Source organism: Oryctolagus cuniculus, chromosome 14, assembly GCF_964237555.1.
Source record: "Oryctolagus cuniculus chromosome 14, mOryCun1.1, whole genome shotgun sequence".
Lineage (NCBI taxonomy): Eukaryota > Metazoa > Chordata > Mammalia > Lagomorpha > Leporidae > Oryctolagus > Oryctolagus cuniculus.
The window spans coordinates 81,915,688-81,933,122 of record NC_091445.1 but is presented as its reverse complement, the minus strand read 5'-3'; the positions used below and the strand labels follow the sequence as shown (position 1 = coordinate 81,933,122).

Here is a 17,435-nt window from a genome sequence, read left to right as displayed (position 1 = left end):
TCAAGTCCTTGGGCCCCTGCACTCATGTGGGAGATCTGGAAGAAGCTCCTGGCTTTGGATCGGCACAGCTCCAGCCGTTTCAGCCAACTGGGGAATGAACCAGTGGATGGAAGACCTATCTCCCTTTCTCTGCCTCTCGTTTCTCTGTGCAACTCTGACTTTCAAATAAATAAACAAATCTTAAAAAAAAAATCAAACTTACCTTCCCATTCTGTTGGGATATCACCTACTTCATAGTCTACTTCTTTCTTATCTGCTGCTTCTACGATTCTTTTCTCTCGAATAGTTTGTCCTATAAGACAAAAATGATGGAGATATTTTAAATGAATCTATGACACAGTAGTAAAATCTTCTCAATTGATACTGCACACCCTTTCAAGTGGTAAAAGAACTAAGTTAATAAGAAAAAGAATAGATTGTATTTATAATTAATTATTTTAGAAAGGTAATTTTTGGGGCCAGTATTGCAGCACAACAGGTTAAGCTGCCTGCGACACTGAATCCCATATGAGTGCTGGTCCACATTTGATTCAGCTCCCTGGGGGGATGTGGGAAGGCAGCAGAAGATTGTACCAGTGCTTGGGCCCCTGTCACCAACCTGGGGGACCTGGATGGAGTTCCAAGATCCTAGCTTTGGCCTGGATCAGTGCTGGCTGTTGTAGCTGTTTGCAGGGTCAAACAGCGGAAGGAAGATCTCTGTCTCTCCCCCACTCTCTATGGATCTGCCTTTCATATAAATCTTTTAAAAAAAGGCAATTTCTGGGGCTAGCACTGTGGTGTAGTAGGTAAAGCTGACACCTGCAGCGCTGGCATCCCATATGGGCACTGGTTTGAGTCCCACATGCTCCATTTCCAATCCAGCTCTCTGTTATGGCTATGGCCTCAGAAAGCATTGGAAGATGGTCCCTAGTCCTTGGGCCCCTGCATCCGCATGGAGACCCGGAAGAACCTCCTGCCTCCTGGCTTCAGATTGGAGCAGCTCTGGCCATTGCGGCCATCTGGGGAGTGAGCCAGTGGATGGAAGACTTTCTCTCTCTTTCTCTCTCTCTGCCTCTCTGTAACTCTGCCTTTCAAATAAAAAAATAAATCTTTAAAAAAAAAGGCAATTTCTAAACCATCACAAAACTTAAATTTTCTATCATATTATGCAAAATTAGTTTTGGAAAAATAAATCTACATCCCATGCACAGAAAAAGAACAACCAACATTTTAATAACCAGAGTGTTTGACTCCTTCAAGCTCATAAGTATGTACGTTAGAAGTGCGAATGGCTGTGACTGCCTAAGGAGGCAGATGTGTATGGTCCTTTCTAAGTGCATTCGGGACTACAAGACCCAGATGTTCTCTCTTCCCACAGTGTACTGGCCAACTCAGGAGAACCAAGCCCTGGGTTGAGTTCTGTGGTCCATCTGAGTCACCACCTCTCAAGAGAATCAACAGGAAGAAGGACAAAAACTGGTGAGCCTCAAGTGCCGTGCTCCAGGTGAGAGTCCAGCATCTCAAGTGGGGCAGTGGCCGTGCAGAATCACGAAAGCAGAAAGAACAACAAAGAAACGATGCAGAGGGGTGAGAGATGGGATGAGAACGCCTACTGGTAACTTGTCTCTGTAATAAGAACTTGATTAGCACATATCATAGAAAACGCATAGAGTCATTTGTTATTTTCTTCTGTTTTCAAAAAGTCTTGACCATGTCTTTCTTTCTTTCCTTTTCTTTTCTTTCCTTTTCTTTTTTTGACAGGCAGAGTTAGACAGTGAAAGAGAGAAAGAGAGAGAGAAAGGTCTTCCTTTTCCGTTGGTTCACCCCCCAAAATGGCCGCTATGGCCGATGCGCTGTGGTCGGGGCGCTGTGCCGATCTGAAGCCGGGAGCCAGGTGCTTCTTCCTGGTCTCCATGCAGGTGCAGGGCCTGAGGACCTGGGCCATCCTCCACTGCATTCCCGGGGCCACAGCAGAGAACTGAACTAGAAGAGGAGCAACCGGGACAGAATCCAGTGCCCCCACCAGGACTAGAACGTGGCGTGCCGATGCCGCAGGCGGAGGATTAGCCAAGTGAGTGCGGCGCTGGCTTTGACCATGTCTTTCAAAGCAGCCTTGTCAAAAACATATTTATTTGTCACTGAACATGTGGTCCTGTAAAAACAAGGTAGGCTCTCTACTTCCCAACAGCTAACATGAGTGGTCCTTGTTAGGCCATACTTCCCTCAAGGGCTGTGTATGGACACTGGGGAGTGGGGACTGGGTGGACACTGGCGAGCAATGACAAGGGAAGCAGTACCGCTCAACCGTGATCACACCAGTAGGGGAGAGAAACCTAAGCCGTACAAAGTATGCCTTTCTCCTACTATTGCCAGACAGACTCTCCACTATGCTAAGGGGAAGGGATGACATAACAAAAGAAACTCTGTTGCCTGAAAAATCTTACACTAAGTAAAAAACAACTGGCTAGACATTCCCTCCAGTGCTGTCAAGGGAACTCCTGGGAGCAACGGAGCAGCAAAGGCAGGCACAAAAGGGTGAATGGTGGGTTTTATTCCCTGTCTGAGAGTACGTGAAGGCTGAGAGTTCAAGGATAAGCCAGTAATGTCGGGGAAGCTCTGCATTTCACTATGAACTCATATAATCAGGCTGATTTCAAGATTTATAAAAAGGAGTTACTGTTTGTATATCTTACCCAATAAATTTACTGTAGGGCACGAATTAGCAGGAAAAATCCCTAAGTTGTAGTAGGGATAACGACTAGGGTAAGGTGAGCCTAGAGCAGTAACAACATTTCCCCCAGAGAAGAGGCTCCATAGAAGGGCAGGTTAAAGAGTTTACGGCAGGGCCAGCGCTGTGGTACAGCAGGTTAAGATGCCGTCTGCAATGCTGGCACCTCTATGGACACCGGTTTGAGTCCCGGTTGCTCCACTTCCGATCAAGCTTCCTGCTGGCGCTACTGGGAAAGCAGCAGAAGATGGACCAAGTCTTTGGGCCCCTGCATCCACGTGTGAGACCCAGATGAAGCTCCTGGTTCCTGGCTTCAGCTTGGCCCAACCCTGGCAGGTGTGGCCATTTGGGAAATGAACCATTGGGTAGAAGATCTCTCTCTCCCTGTCTCTCTGCTCCACGGTATCTACCTTCTTTTTGTATAATTTTCACTACAAATTTCTTTCCAACTCTGCTTTGGGAATGCAGTTACTCTGCTTTTCTTCTGTTATCTTCCTGTGGTCAAAATCAGGAAATCTTTTCCCTATTCTGCCATTTTGGATCCCATTCTTAATTTAATTTTTACACAAACTTTTTGAAGTACGCTCAAATGTCCTTTTAGCAGTAATGATTAAAAAACTATTATCTAACACACGAAATGCTAATACATGGGATTCTGAAAGTGCATGTGTGATTTTGAGCTTTCAAATATGCATCAGTATTGTTTAGCACATGGGGAGAGAGCAGAGGGGCCTACAGAGCACAGGGGAACAGTGTATACATATTGTATAATACAGGTTTGTACATCTATGACACAAAAATTACCATTCTATTCGTACTCTTAGATCTAAAAATTTTAGTTAGGATCTCCCCAGAGTTTTAAAATGCAAAAGTCATACCAAGTTTATTTATTGAAAGGCAGGATGAATAATTCATGAGCTACTTAAATTTATTGATAACCTTTGAATAAATCTCTTTACAAATAGGTGGCATCCGAAGACATACAAAATGGGACTGGAGTTGTGGCATCACAGGCTAAGCTGCCACCTGTGATGCTGGCAACTCAAATGAACACCGGTCTGAGTCCTGGTTGCTCCACTTCCAACCCTGCTCCCTGCTAATGGCCTAGGAAAAGCTGTAGAAGATGGCCTAAGTGTTTGGGCCCCTACCACTCACATGGGAGATCTTGATGAAGCTCCTGGCTTCATGTTGGCTCAGCCTGAGCCACTGCGGCCATCTGGGGAGTGAACCAGCAGACAGAAGATCTCTGACTCTCCCTCTCTCTCTCTAACTCTTCCATTCAAATAATAAATATTAAAAAATAAATAAAAACTAAAAATATTAGTTTGTTGAATTCTTTGTAATCACATAGGTTCCCCCCACAAAAAATAGTTGTAAAATAACTCCATAATAGGCATTCATGCAGTATCTGTAAAGATAATTCTACTTATCTAGGAAAACGAATTCCATACTCATGGATACAACGAATTTAGTACAGCCATCCTTTGGTATCCAATGGGAATTGGTTCTAGAAGCCCTCGTGGCTACTCAATCCCTTGTGTAAAATGGCATAATAGTTGCGTGTAAGCTGCATCTTCCTGTATATATCATCTCTAATATAAAATCTAAATAAATATTTATATATAAATATAAAATCTCTAAACTTAATACCTAATAAAATAAAAATATCATATCAATAGTTGTTATATTGTTTAGGGAATGACAGGCTTTCAAGTAACTGGGCCATTTTCTGCTGCCTCTTAGGCACATTAATGAAAGCTGGGGGGCTGGTGATGTGGCGCAGCAGGTTAAGCCCTGGCCAGAAGCTCCAGCATCCCATATGGGTGCCAGTTCTAGTTCCAGCTGCTCCTCTTCTGATCCAGCTCTCTGTTATGGCCTGGGAAAGCATGGAAGATGGCCCACGTCCTTGGGCCCCTGCACCCACGTGAGAGACCCGGAAGAAGCTCCTGGCTCCTGGCTTCAGATTGGCGCAGCTCTGGCCATTGCGGCCATCTCGGCCAGGAATCTGAAGCCAGGAGCCAGGTGCTTCTCCTGGTCTCCCATGCAGGTGCAGGGCCCAAGCACTTGGGCTATCCTCCACTGCACTCCTGGGCCACAGCAGAGGGCTGGCCTGGAAGAGGGGTAACCGGGACAGAATCCGGTGCCTCGATCAGGACTAGAACCTGCTGTGCCGGTGCCGCAGGTGGAGCATTAGCCTATTGAGCCGCGGCACTGGCCCTCAATATTTTTTAAGTTGACTTACTTTCTTCCTTCAATATTCACTTTTACCTTGTCCTGAAGATTCTCAGGGATATACTAGCTGTATGCTTGTCCACACATACATTAAAATAGGGACAGATCTACCACGTGGGGAGGGTTGTCTTTATCATCTGAAGTCATCTTGTACTCTGCACTTGGGAAGGCACACTGCAGCCCACAATGGGCACACAGTGAGACAGGACGGGCAACCAGCACCACCTGTGGTACAGGGAACAAAAGCAAATGCGTTGCACAGGTTGTGCTCACCAAACCCTGTCATGCACAACAATCTTAGGTTAGATTTGAAGGAAGAGGGACAGAGGTCCTAGAATTTCAAAGGTGACCAGAAAGCAAAAAAACCAAACCAAACCAAACCAAACAAAACAAAAGCTAACATTTGTGGCATGTTCACCACGTGCCAGACACTAAACTAAAGTTTGACTTTGTATGGGACAATTTCCCTTCCACTTTGCCACTCTATGAGGGATGATTATTATTTCATTTTACAAATAAAGAGACTGAGGTTTAAGAGAACTTAAATTTATTTTGGGTCACTTGCCATCAAACAGGAGTCAAGATTTAAATACGGGCTTTTTGACTTCAGCCCCTGACATTTAATCACCAGCTTTGTTGCCAGACTTAAGACATCTACAAGTAGTAAATCTATAAACCTACTGCATTTCAGTTATTAAAATACAAGGGCTAAACTGAAACCAAAAGAAACTGTTAATTTCTTCTCTTTTTTAAGATTTTAAAAATATATACATTTTTTATTTATTTGAAAGGCAGAGTGACAGATGAGAGAGAGAGAGAGAGCGCACGAGCGAGCTAGCTTTCATCTGCTGGTTCTCTCCCCAAATGGCTATAGCTTATGGGGCTGGGCCAGACTGAAGCCTAGAGTCAGGAACTGCACCTGAGTCTCCCACATGGGTAGCAGGTACTCAAGTACCTGATCTATTATCTGCTGTTGTCCCAGGCACAAGAGCAGTAAGCTGGACCAGAAGCACAGCAGCTACAATGCTGGCATCATAAGTGGTGGCTTAACCTGCTGTGCCACAATGCCAGTCCTAGTATCTGCTATTTGTAAGATTAAAATAAACTAAAAAAATAAAAATGAAAAATAAACACTACTGCCTTTTAAAAGGGTATTTTTAAAATGAAGAAAACCTCTTAAATCATTTAACATAACAATTCTAACATTGGTCGATACTTCTTATATATTCACTAAAGAAAATCTGGAAAATACAGAAAATTACATGAAAATAAAAACCATCCATAATACCACTACCCAAGACATCCTATTATTAACAGTTTCTTGTATTTCCTTTCTATTCATTGTCACCATATACATACACAAATACTTACATATGCATACAAATATATTTGAAAGTTAAAGTCAACATTCTTTTCCCTACTTACTACAGAGAAAATAGGAAGCTTTTCATATCATTATTCTGTATATTAAAAAAATTAATCAGTTTCTGAACATGTTCTGAAATTCTGAGGGAAAGAGAAGCTCCTGTATTTAGTATGTTAATAACATTTCTTTTATTCAATTTTTTTTCAAATTTTTATATACTTGAGAGGTAGAGTTAAAGAAAAAGAGAGGTAGAGACTGAGAGCAAGGTCTTCCATCCACTGGTTCACTCCCGAGATGGCTGCAGCAGCAGGAGCTGGGCCAATCGAAAGCCAGGAGCCAGCAGCCTCTTACGGGTCTCCTATGTGAGTGCAGGGGTCCAAGCATTTGAGCCATCTTCCACTACTTTCCCAGGCCATAGCAGAGAGCTGGGTTGGAAGAGGAGCAGCCGGAACTTGAACTGGCACCCATATAGGATGATAGTGCAGTAGGTGGAGGCTTAGCCCACTAAGCCATAGCGCTGGCCCTCAATTTTGTTTTAATTGTGAACAGGAAAATAAAAATAGTTGCCTCTATAAGAACAGACAGGTTAAAAAATGCTAAAGGAAAATTTATGCCAATTAAAGCACCTGTTTCAGGTATGCCAAACAAAGTAAATTTTACAAATTATGAAAGAACTTCAAGGTCAGAGGAGGAACAGGTAAAGTGCAGTGAATCATTTAATATCCCAGTCACCAAAGGAATGTTCTCTTCTGAGACAAAAATCCATCATGAGCCAAAATCTTCTGTCTTTTCTCTTTCCACTTCTCCCTACCACCCCACCCCAGGAGAACATGAAGCGATACTGGGGATAGGAAAAATGCTTTGAGGAATTCCTTGAAGTCAGCAGGCATGTACCATCCAGGGATAAAATGTCATTCAAGACCCCAAGCCCAGACATTCTCTTCTCTCTGATCAAGTTTTTGCAAGAGAATAATCCAAGTATGTCTGATCAGCAAGGCCTGGAACTTCCTCATATTCAAAGCACCACTTTCCGGATGTAGATTTTATTGTCAGTCTTGTGATACTTTACTTAGAAATTAAAATATGTTCTTTTTTGAACAGTCTTATACAACTGTGAATGTCCCACTCTCATTCCTGTCTCTTCACCCTGCCCAGCGGCAAACATGATGACAAGTCTCAGAAGTAATCTTCTAGGGACAGTGTATCCATGCATAAGTGAATACATATGTAGGAAGATCTTGTTTTCTTTTGGATACAAATGGAAGCATACTAATCATACTGCTTTGCCTTTTGCTTGCTCTCTCCCTTAATAACTAACCTGGAGATTTCTACACGTGAGTAAAAAAAGAACTAAACCATTATTTTAATAAATATTAAATATTATTTAATATTATTATATATTCAATATATTATTATATTAATATTTCATAATTTTTAAACTAATTCTTTATTGATGAATATTTAAGTTGGTCTGGTCTTTTGCTGTGACAGACAGTGCTGTCATGAATACTTACCTCACATATATGTCTTTTCAGTGCACATTTCTATCAAGTAAGAGCTAAATTTCTGGAAGTAGAATTGTAAGGTCAAACGCAATACACATGTGTGATTCTGACAACTATTTTAAAGTTGCTTTCCACATAGGTTGCACCAATTTCACTTCCACAATCAGGGGGTAGAAGCACATTTTCCCAAACAACACCTCAATCTTTTGATCTTTGCCATGTGCTAGGTTAAAATAATAACTTGTGATTTTATTTGCTTTTTATGAATGAGGGTGGAAGCATTTCATTTTAAGATGTTTTGCACATCTTTTTTTTGTGAAATGTCTGTTTCTGTCCTTTGATTTTCCATTGGTTTCTGGCTCTTTTACTCAATGATTTGTAGGAATTCTTTACATATTTAAGAAATTAAATAATTAAGAATGACTCTTCCTTTCAGGGATGGAAAGCCAAGACACTGTGCCAAAAAATGACCTACAGGAAAGATCTCTGTGAGTGAGATCCCGGTAGAAAAAACAGGCCATCAAAGAAGGAGGTACCTTTCTCTGAAGAGAGGAAAGAACTTCCACTTTGATTATGGCCTTGTCTAAATAATGTCGACGTTTGTGGACTCAAGAGGCTTCCATAGCCTTGGCAGCTCATGACAAGAGCCTCAGATGATTACTGACATCATAAACAAGAGTGTCAATTGTTAAATCAACAACAGGCGTCACTGTGCACTTGCTCCCCATGTAGGACCTCTTTCCTTAATGTGTTGTACTAAGCGAATTAATGGTAAAACTAGTCTTCAAACAGTACTTTATACTTTCTATGTCTGTGTGGGTGCAAACTGTTATAATCTTTATTTAGTAAAGAATATAAAGGGAACGTTCCTTAACACAATCAAGGTAACTTATACAGGACACCCCACAGCCAGCACTGTACTGAATGGGGATAGGCTGGAAGCATTTCCATTAAGATCTGGAAATAGAGAGGGATGCTCACTCTCACTATTACTGTTCAATATAGTTCTGGAACTGTCAGCCAGAGCTATTAGGCAAGAAAAAGAAATCAATGGGACACAAATGGGAAAGGAGGAAGTCAAATTATCCCTGTCTGCAGAAGACATGATCTTATATATATGGGAATGAAAAGACTCCACTAGAAGACTATTGGAATTCATAAGAGAGTTTGCAAACTTGCAGGATATAAAATCAACACACAAAAGTCAATAGCCTTTGTATACACAGACAATGCCATGGCTGAGAAAGAACTTGCAAGATCAGTACCATTCACAACAGGTACAAAAAATTTAAATACCTTGGAATAAATCTGACAAAGCAGGTGCAAGATCTCTATGATGAAAATGGTAACACTTTAATGAAAAAAATAAGACAACACCAAAATTGGAAGAATCCCCCATGTTGGTGGACTGGAAGAATTAATATCATCAAAGTGTCCATTCTACCCAAAAGAATTTACAGATTCAGTGTGATCTCAATCAAAATACTAATGACACTGGTCTCAGATGTAGAAGGAACTATGCTAAGATTTATATGGAAACACAAGAGACTCAAAATAGCTAAAGCAATGTTAAAAAACAAAAACAAAGCTGGAGCTATCACAATAGCACATTTCAAGACCTACTATAGGGCAGTTCTAATCAAAACAGCATGGCACTGGTACAAAAACAGACTTGATGAGACTTGATGATCAATGGAACAGAATGGAATCCCCCAATATCAATCCACACATCTACAACTAACTAATCTTTTTTTTTTTTTTTGACAGGCAGAGTGGACAGTGAGAGAGAGAGACAGAGAGAAAGGTCTTCCTTTTGCCGTTGGTTCACCCTCCAATGGCCACCACAGCCGGTGCGCTGTGGCCAGTGCACCACGCTGATCCGAAAGCAGGAGCCAGGTGCTTCTCCTGGTCTCCCATGGGGTGCCGGGCCCAAGCACTTGGGACATCCTCCACTGCCTTCCCAGGCCACAGCAGAGAGCTGGCCTGGAAGAGGGGCAACCGGGACAGAATCCGGCGCCCCGACAGGGACTAGAACCCGGTGTGCTGGCACCGCAAGGCGGAGGATTAGCCTAGTGAGCCATGGTGCCAGCCATCTAACTAATCTTTTACAAAGGAGCTAAAATCAATCACTGGAGAAGAAAGTTCAAAAATTGGTACTGGGAAAATTGGGCTTCTGTGTGCATAAGTATGAAACAAGACTCCTACCTTATGCCTTATACAAAAATCAACTGAAAAACTGATCAAGGATCTAAATCTACGACCTGATAACATCAAATTACTAGAGGAGAAAAACAATAGGGAAACCCTGCAAGAATTGGCATAGGCAGGGGTTTCTTGGATAAGATCCCAGAAGCATAGGCATTCAAAGCAAAAATAGACAAATGGAATTATATCAAGCTAAGAAGTTTCTGTACTGCAAAGGAAACAATCACCAAAGTGTATAGGCAACCGACAGAATGGGAGAAAATATTTGCAAACTATGTAACTGATAAAGCATTAATATCCAGAATCTATAAAGTGATCAAGAACATCATCAACATAATAAACAATCTTAAAAAATTAAGTGATGGGCAAAGGACATGAACAGACATTTTTCAAAGGATGAAATTCAAATGGCCAAAAAACACATGAAAAAATGCTCAGGATCCCTAGCCATAAAGGAAATCTAAATGAAAACTGCAATGAGGTTTAACTTCACCCCAGTCAGAATGGCTATCATACAGAAATCAAAAAGCAATAAATGCTGGCAAGGATGTGGGGAAATAGATACCTTAATACACTGTTGGGAATGTAAAGTAGCACAGCTATTGTGGAAGACAGCAGGGAAATTCCTCAGGAACCTCAAAATAGACCTACAACAAGACCCAGCCATTCCATTCCTGGGAATATACCTAAAGAAAATGAAATCAGTATATGAAACAGCCACCTGTACCTGCATGTTTATTGCAACTCAATTCACAATAGCTACAGTATGGAGTCAACCCTGATGTCCATCAACAGGTGACTGGATAAAGAAAATGTGGTAGATAAACACTATGGAATACTAATCAGCTATAAAAAAGAATGAAATCTTATCCTTTGCAACAAAATGGACGCAACCGGAAACCATTATACTTAGCGAATTAAGCCAGTCTCAAAAAGACAAATATCATGTTTTCCATGATCTATGGTAACTGAGTAGAAAAAATGTAATGTATATGACATTTTGAATTTTGATTATTTTTATAGCCCTGTCTCTACTGTTGAGGAACACTGTTTTTGTTTTTTTTTTTTTCTTTATTCTCAGTCTTCATTGAATTCTTTACTTAATGGAGAGTTCACCTTATGATTATAAAATAATTTGAAAGTATGTCATTGTAAAAATTAAAAGAATAAGAAAGGAAGGAGGATGGAGGGTGGGAGTGTGGGCAGGAGGGAGGGTAGGGTGGAAAGTATCACTATGCTCTTAAATATAGATATATAAAATGCATGAAATTTGTTCACCTTATATAATAAAAAATTATAAAAAAGCAATCTTACCCTTTGACACAATAATCTTATTTTTTTAATTAAATATATATATATATTTAGAGGAAGAGAGAGAGCGAGCGAGCGAGAGAGAGAGCGGTTTCTATTTGCTGATTTACTTCTCCAGTGCCCACAGCAGCTTGAGCTGGGCTGGGACCAAAGCCAGGAGGCAGGGAATGCAAAGTAGGTCTCTACCATGTGTAGCAGGGACCCAGTTATTTGAGCCATCACCTGCTGCCTCTCAGGGTCTATATTTCTGACAAGATGCAATGATGAGCTGAAGCCAAGATTCAAACCCAAGCACTCTAATGCTGGATGTGGGCATCTGAACTGTTGGGCCAAATGACCACACCCAACAATCCCATTTCTAATAATGTACCCTGAAAAGGTACTTCTAGCAACACAAATATATGCACAGATGTACACATATACACATACACACACGTATACACAGATAGAACTCATTACAGCATTAACTATAATTGCACAGTATTGGAACATTCTTAAATGTCCAAGAGTATAATATGTATTGAATAAACAATACAGCAGTGGAAGGCTCTCCACCTGTAATACAGAATGAAGATCTCTAGGAAGTGAGAGAGACTTCTACAACACATCATTAAGAGAAAAAAGCAAAGTTCAAAATAACATATTAAGTATAATACCTTAAGAAAGGAGGAGGAATAAGAAAATTGATACATAAATTTGATGTAGATTATTTAATATATATTATTGATTACTTCCACGAAAAGAAACACAGGAAGATAAACCAGAACACAATGAAGGTGGTTCCCTCCAAGGGTGAGTGGGTAATCAGGTGGAAATGAGGTGAAAGAGAGTGACACTTGCCTGAGTAACTTGGGAATACATCTAAGAGCATGTTGATGTTCCATGTGTTAAAAAGAAAATTAAACCAACACAGATATGAAGGGAACAAATGAAAGTAAACTGAAATAAATGAACCCAGCTTTATTTCACATTAATAATATAACTACAGAAAGGGGGAAGATGGACCCACCTTGAGTAATGTGTGATACAAGGTATTGAATTACATAGTCTGTCTTCACTCCTGGGCAGAATGAAGGAGGGGACTGTGAGCAAATCTGGAACTGTCTGCAGTATGTTCACTTTCTGCAGTGGTATGGGTGAGTCAGTTATGAGCAAATGAGCAAATGCTGCGATGTCCCTGGAAGCCAGGATTCTCCTGTAGGAGGAGATGCACACAATGGGGCAAAGGCAGAGAAGGACAACGTGGAATGGATAGAAGCTGTAGCGATCAGTTACTAATGACATCTAAGATAAACATGTATTTGTACATATGTGGGTATGTATTTATAGGTAGATATTAAGGGTATGTATATGAACATGTACATACACACACAATTTTCTAGTTCTACCTGAAGAAAGAACTTAGAAGGAATTACTCTAATAGCAATATGCACTCCTACAGTCCAAATCTTGCTCTCTATACTGTCATTATCCATAAAAACAATAACAATAGAAAACACCATCAGGATGCTTCAGAAAAATGGCTTATCCCAGGCCTGGAGCAGGATGGGATATCTTGTTATGCCAGAAAGTAAGATACCTCAGACAAAACAAACACACAAACAAAAAGAACACATGTCATATGGACGTAAGAGCCAGCTTTGAGAAGCTCACAATGGCCAAATCTGGGATAATGTGAACACAACATAATTAAGGAATTCTCAAAATATGGTGCAAGGAGCCCTGTGGGGTGCCTACGATACTGAGGACAAAACTATTTTCATAATAATACTAAGATGTTATTTCCCTTTTTAATTTTCAGGCTCCCACGATGGGGTGACAACATAGTAAATGAAGAAGCAGATATGAAAATCCAGCTATCTTTTATTAAGCCAGACAGATTTGTAACAGCATAAAACAGTGTTACTCCTTAATCTAAATTTTCCTGTTTGGGAATATGTAGTTATTTCTCATAAAAAATACAATCGTCCCTCTGCATCCTGGGTTCCACAAACCGTGGACTCAACCAACCACAGGCAGAATATATGTGGGAAAAAATGTGTTGTGTCTGTACTAACAGGTACAGACTTCTTTTCTTGTTATTACTCCCTAAACAGCATAACCACCATTTTCATAGTGTTTACAGTGTATTCTATATGATGAGTAATTTAGAGATTTTGGATATGCCTAGGTTATAAGTACTACACCATTTTCTATAAGGGGCATGAGGGTCTGCAGATTTCAGTGTTCTGATACTGAGACAGTGAGGATGGCTGTGTAAGTTAACATGTAATGGATTTATTATCATTTTTAAACATGTGAATAAGCATTAAAATTTTTCAGTTTAGTTTTAATATGATAAATATGTTAAATATCAATACATATTCCATACACAAAGCTCTTTCAGAAACTACGAAATCCTGGGCTGGTGCTGTGGCACGATGGGAAAAGCTACCATCTGTACTGCCAGTGTCCCATATGGGCACCAGTTCGTGGAGTTTTAGAACTCACAGGCTATCTACCACACTGGAGGAGGGACTTTTCTTCCACAGTTACCAAATCAGAGGTGGAAGCCCATATTGGCCGTGACCCACAACAGCCTGAGAGCCTCAGTGAGGACTGTGTTCTCTACTTCTAGCTCCGGAGTTCCCTGAAGTGCGGCAGCGTCAGAAGAGATGAGTGGAAATTGGAAGTGACTTTGGGGTGGAAAGAGCTGTTGGGCTGGGCGAGGGCACACATTTCTGGGACAGCTGTCCCTCTCTAAACAAGCAACCTTAGCCTGAAAGAAGCCCCTGGCTCATGCTGAAGGAGGCAGGATGGCCAGGGTAAGAGCCTATTGTCTGACTACTATCTGGCCCTTTATCACAGTGGCAGCAAGCAGTACAATCAAGAGAAAATTCTAAAGCAGTCTGGTGATGTATAAAAGACTCAACTCTGCATATGAAAGGCGGCTTAGCAGTGTCAATGCAAAATACATGAGTGAAGGTTATGAAAGCCAAGAACCACACTATATATATATTAGATCTGCACTTTTAGACCTTGTGACTCTAAAGCACTAAATAAAATGAACATCAACAAAGAGTAGTAAAATAGGAGTTCTAACACTGAAAGCCAGTTTTACATATGACTTAAAGCATAATTTGCCTCCAGTTACTCAGAAGCAGCCTGGATCTATTAAGAGACTGCTGGTACCAGGCAGTGTTCAGGTGCTTTTTATATATAATCTGTTCATCTCTAAAACAGATGAGGAAAGAAAAAAAAAAAAAAAAAAAAGCACAGGCTGTTTAACTCACCCAAGTACACACAACTGATTAAATCACTATAGCTGGTATTTGAGCCTAAACATTTTTCTGACTCCCAAGCTCTTTTCATTTAAGAGTTTTAGCATTTACAAAGTTCGCATATGGTATCACCACAGATACCTAATTAAAAACTACCATTTTATTCATAACTATCAAAAGCTATACTTTTCCTTACGGTGATTAAATGAAGCAATCCTGTTTGAAAATGTGATTCTATACTTTGATATACTCTACATATATCTATGTGAACATGACCATCTCAGCAGGTCTCAGCAGGAATTACTTCTTTTAAAAAGCAAGTAAAGGGGGCTGGCGCCGTGGCTCACTTGGTTAATCCTCTGCCTGCAGTGCCGGCATCCCATATGGCCACTAGGTTCTAGTTCCGGCTGCTCCTCTTCCAGGCCAACTCTCTGCTGTGGCCCGGGAAGGCAGTGGAGGATGGCCCAAGTGCCTGCCCTGCACCCGCATGGGAGACCAGGAGGAAGCACCTGGCTCCTGGCTTTGGATTGGCATAGCTCCAGCTGTAGCAGCCATTTGGGGGGTGAACCAATGGAAGGAAGACCTTTCTTTCTCTCTCTCTATCTAAATTCTATCTGTCAAAAAAAAATAAATAAGCAAGTAAAGGGGTGGGCGCTGTAGCGTGGTGGGTAAAGCTGCCACCTGCGGTGCAGGCATCGCATATGGGTGCTGGTTCAAGACCTGGCTGCTCCACTTCAGATCCAGGTCCTGCACCCACGTGCAAGACCTGGAAGAGGCATCTGGCTCCTAACTTCGGATCAACCCAGCTCCAGCCACTGTGTGCAGCTGGGGAGTGAATCAGTGGATGAAGACATACTTTCTCTCTCTGCCTCTCTATAACTCTTTCAAAGAAATAAGTAAAATCTTAAAAAAAGCAATTAAAGAGACCTTACAGATAAGTTTTCAGAATTTTTACAACTGCCAACTAAATCAGTGGATTACCTAAAATCTTATTAGCTTCCCCATATTTGCAGGTTTCCAAGGAATCTCAGCTTGTTCTACCATAGAAAATTTGAAATGATTTAAGAATGCTTGGTTATTCTGAAATGCCTTCTATAATGTGGTTTAGCTTTTCGAGGCCCAAAAGCTGAAAGGAAAGACAACCTATTTCTAAGCAACTTACTTCCTGTTATTACTGAAAATGTCTTGTGGCAAGTTTATATAACACATCAATATTTTGTGTAAACTTGACTTCATTAATTTTTTAAAAACCACAGGTGATTCTGCTATGACTGTCTGAATTCCTGTATGAATTCACATGTTTTAAATACACATAAAAGAAAAGAGAAGGATGAAAAATTTTAAGAGATGCCATATGGGAGCCTGCGTTGAGGCACAGCAGGTTAAGCCTGTATAGCCTGCATCCCATGTGGCCGCCAGTTTGAGTTCTGGCTACCCCAACTTTGATCCAGCTCCCTGCTAATTGGGAGAGTAGTGGAAGATGGCCAAGTGCTTAGGCCCCTGCAACCAAGTGGGAGACCCGGATGAAGCTCCTGGCTCCTTGCTTCAGCCTGGCCCAACTGCAGCCACTGTAGCCGTCTGGGGAGTGAACCAGAAGAAGGAAGATTCTCTCTCTCTGTTTCTCCCCCTCTCTCTTTGTAACTAACTCTGCCTTTCAAATAAATAAATCTTTTTTAAAAAATAAAAAGATATATCATATTGTAATTCCAGGTTTTAAAAAGACTTCTTATAATAAGAGGTACTTAAGACTGTCACTGAAAATTTTCATTTAAAAATAACATTCACCTTCCACAGGAAGCAAATTCCAATCTGATACAACCTTCATATCTTCTCCTCTCAAAATCAGCAAACACAGTGTGGTATAAAGCAATATAATCGATTGTTGGATTTTCATTTAGAAAGTCTAACCTAAACACTTTGGATTGTCAACAGAGACTTAAAAAGAGAAATGCAAGGAATTAATAAAAAATGCTAGCAAATAGTACTAGAACCATAAATTGTAGCCTTTGTAAAATTGAGCTTAGCTCAAATTTCATGTTTGGGCTTGAAATGTAGGAGACATGGCTGATTATTTGATAGACTGCTAAATCCAAACAGTTTTACAGAACTTGATTTCTACACCAACAGTTTTACAGAAATCAAGTGCTTGGTCATTTATCACAGACTATAAAAGTCAAAGATTACAATGTAAGTCACTATTATTAATTCACAGAATATGTCACAATTTTAAGTATGAATGATATAATGAAAACAGAGTGCATTTACTGGCATATTAGTCTTAATTTTTAAAAATTATATTTATTAGTCCATGAAATTACTAATACCCTTCATTAATCTATTTAATATAGTTAAGCAGTAGGCACTACATATCATTAATGAATAGAAATCTATTTTGATATAGAAAAAGACCACATAATCTTCAATAAAATAAGGCTGTCGGCTGGCGCCGCGGCTCACTAGGCTAATCCTCTGCCTGTGGCACCAGCACCCAGGGTTCTAGTCCCAGTCGGGGCACCGGATTCTGTCCTGGTTTCTCCTCTTCCAGTCCAGCTCTCTGCTGTGGCCCGGGAGTGCAGTGGAGGATGGCCCAAGTGCTTTTGTGCCCTGCATCTGCATGGGAGACCAGGAGGAAGCACCCGGCTCCTGGCTTCAGATCGGCGCAGTTCTGGCTGTAGCGGCCATTTGGGGAGTGAACCAACGGAAGGAAGACCTTTCTCTCTGTCCCTCTCTCTCACTAACTATGCCTGTCAAAAAATAAATAAATAAATAAATAAAAATAAAAAAGACTGTCATCAGCTTAACAGGAACTATTTGTGAAACAGATCCCTGAGAACAAAAACTGAGTTCTG

General features: G+C 40.8%; 1 protein-coding gene across 3 annotated transcripts in view; it reads right to left on the bottom strand.

Annotated features, from left to right (window-relative positions):
- Nucleotides 1-17,435, bottom strand: part of NDUFAF2 (NADH:ubiquinone oxidoreductase complex assembly factor 2) — a 271,984-nt gene that overhangs the window by 150,522 nt on the left and 104,027 nt on the right. For 2 of the 3 annotated variants that reach the window (XM_051853757.2, XM_002714055.4), the window contains exon 2: nt 203-292. The exons of the other annotated variant lie outside the window; for it this stretch is intronic. In XM_051853757.2, the coding sequence (XP_051709717.1) occupies nt 203-292 (90 nt within the window). The remainder of the gene's footprint in view (nt 1-202; nt 293-17,435) is intronic. 3 annotated transcript variants of the gene reach the window in all.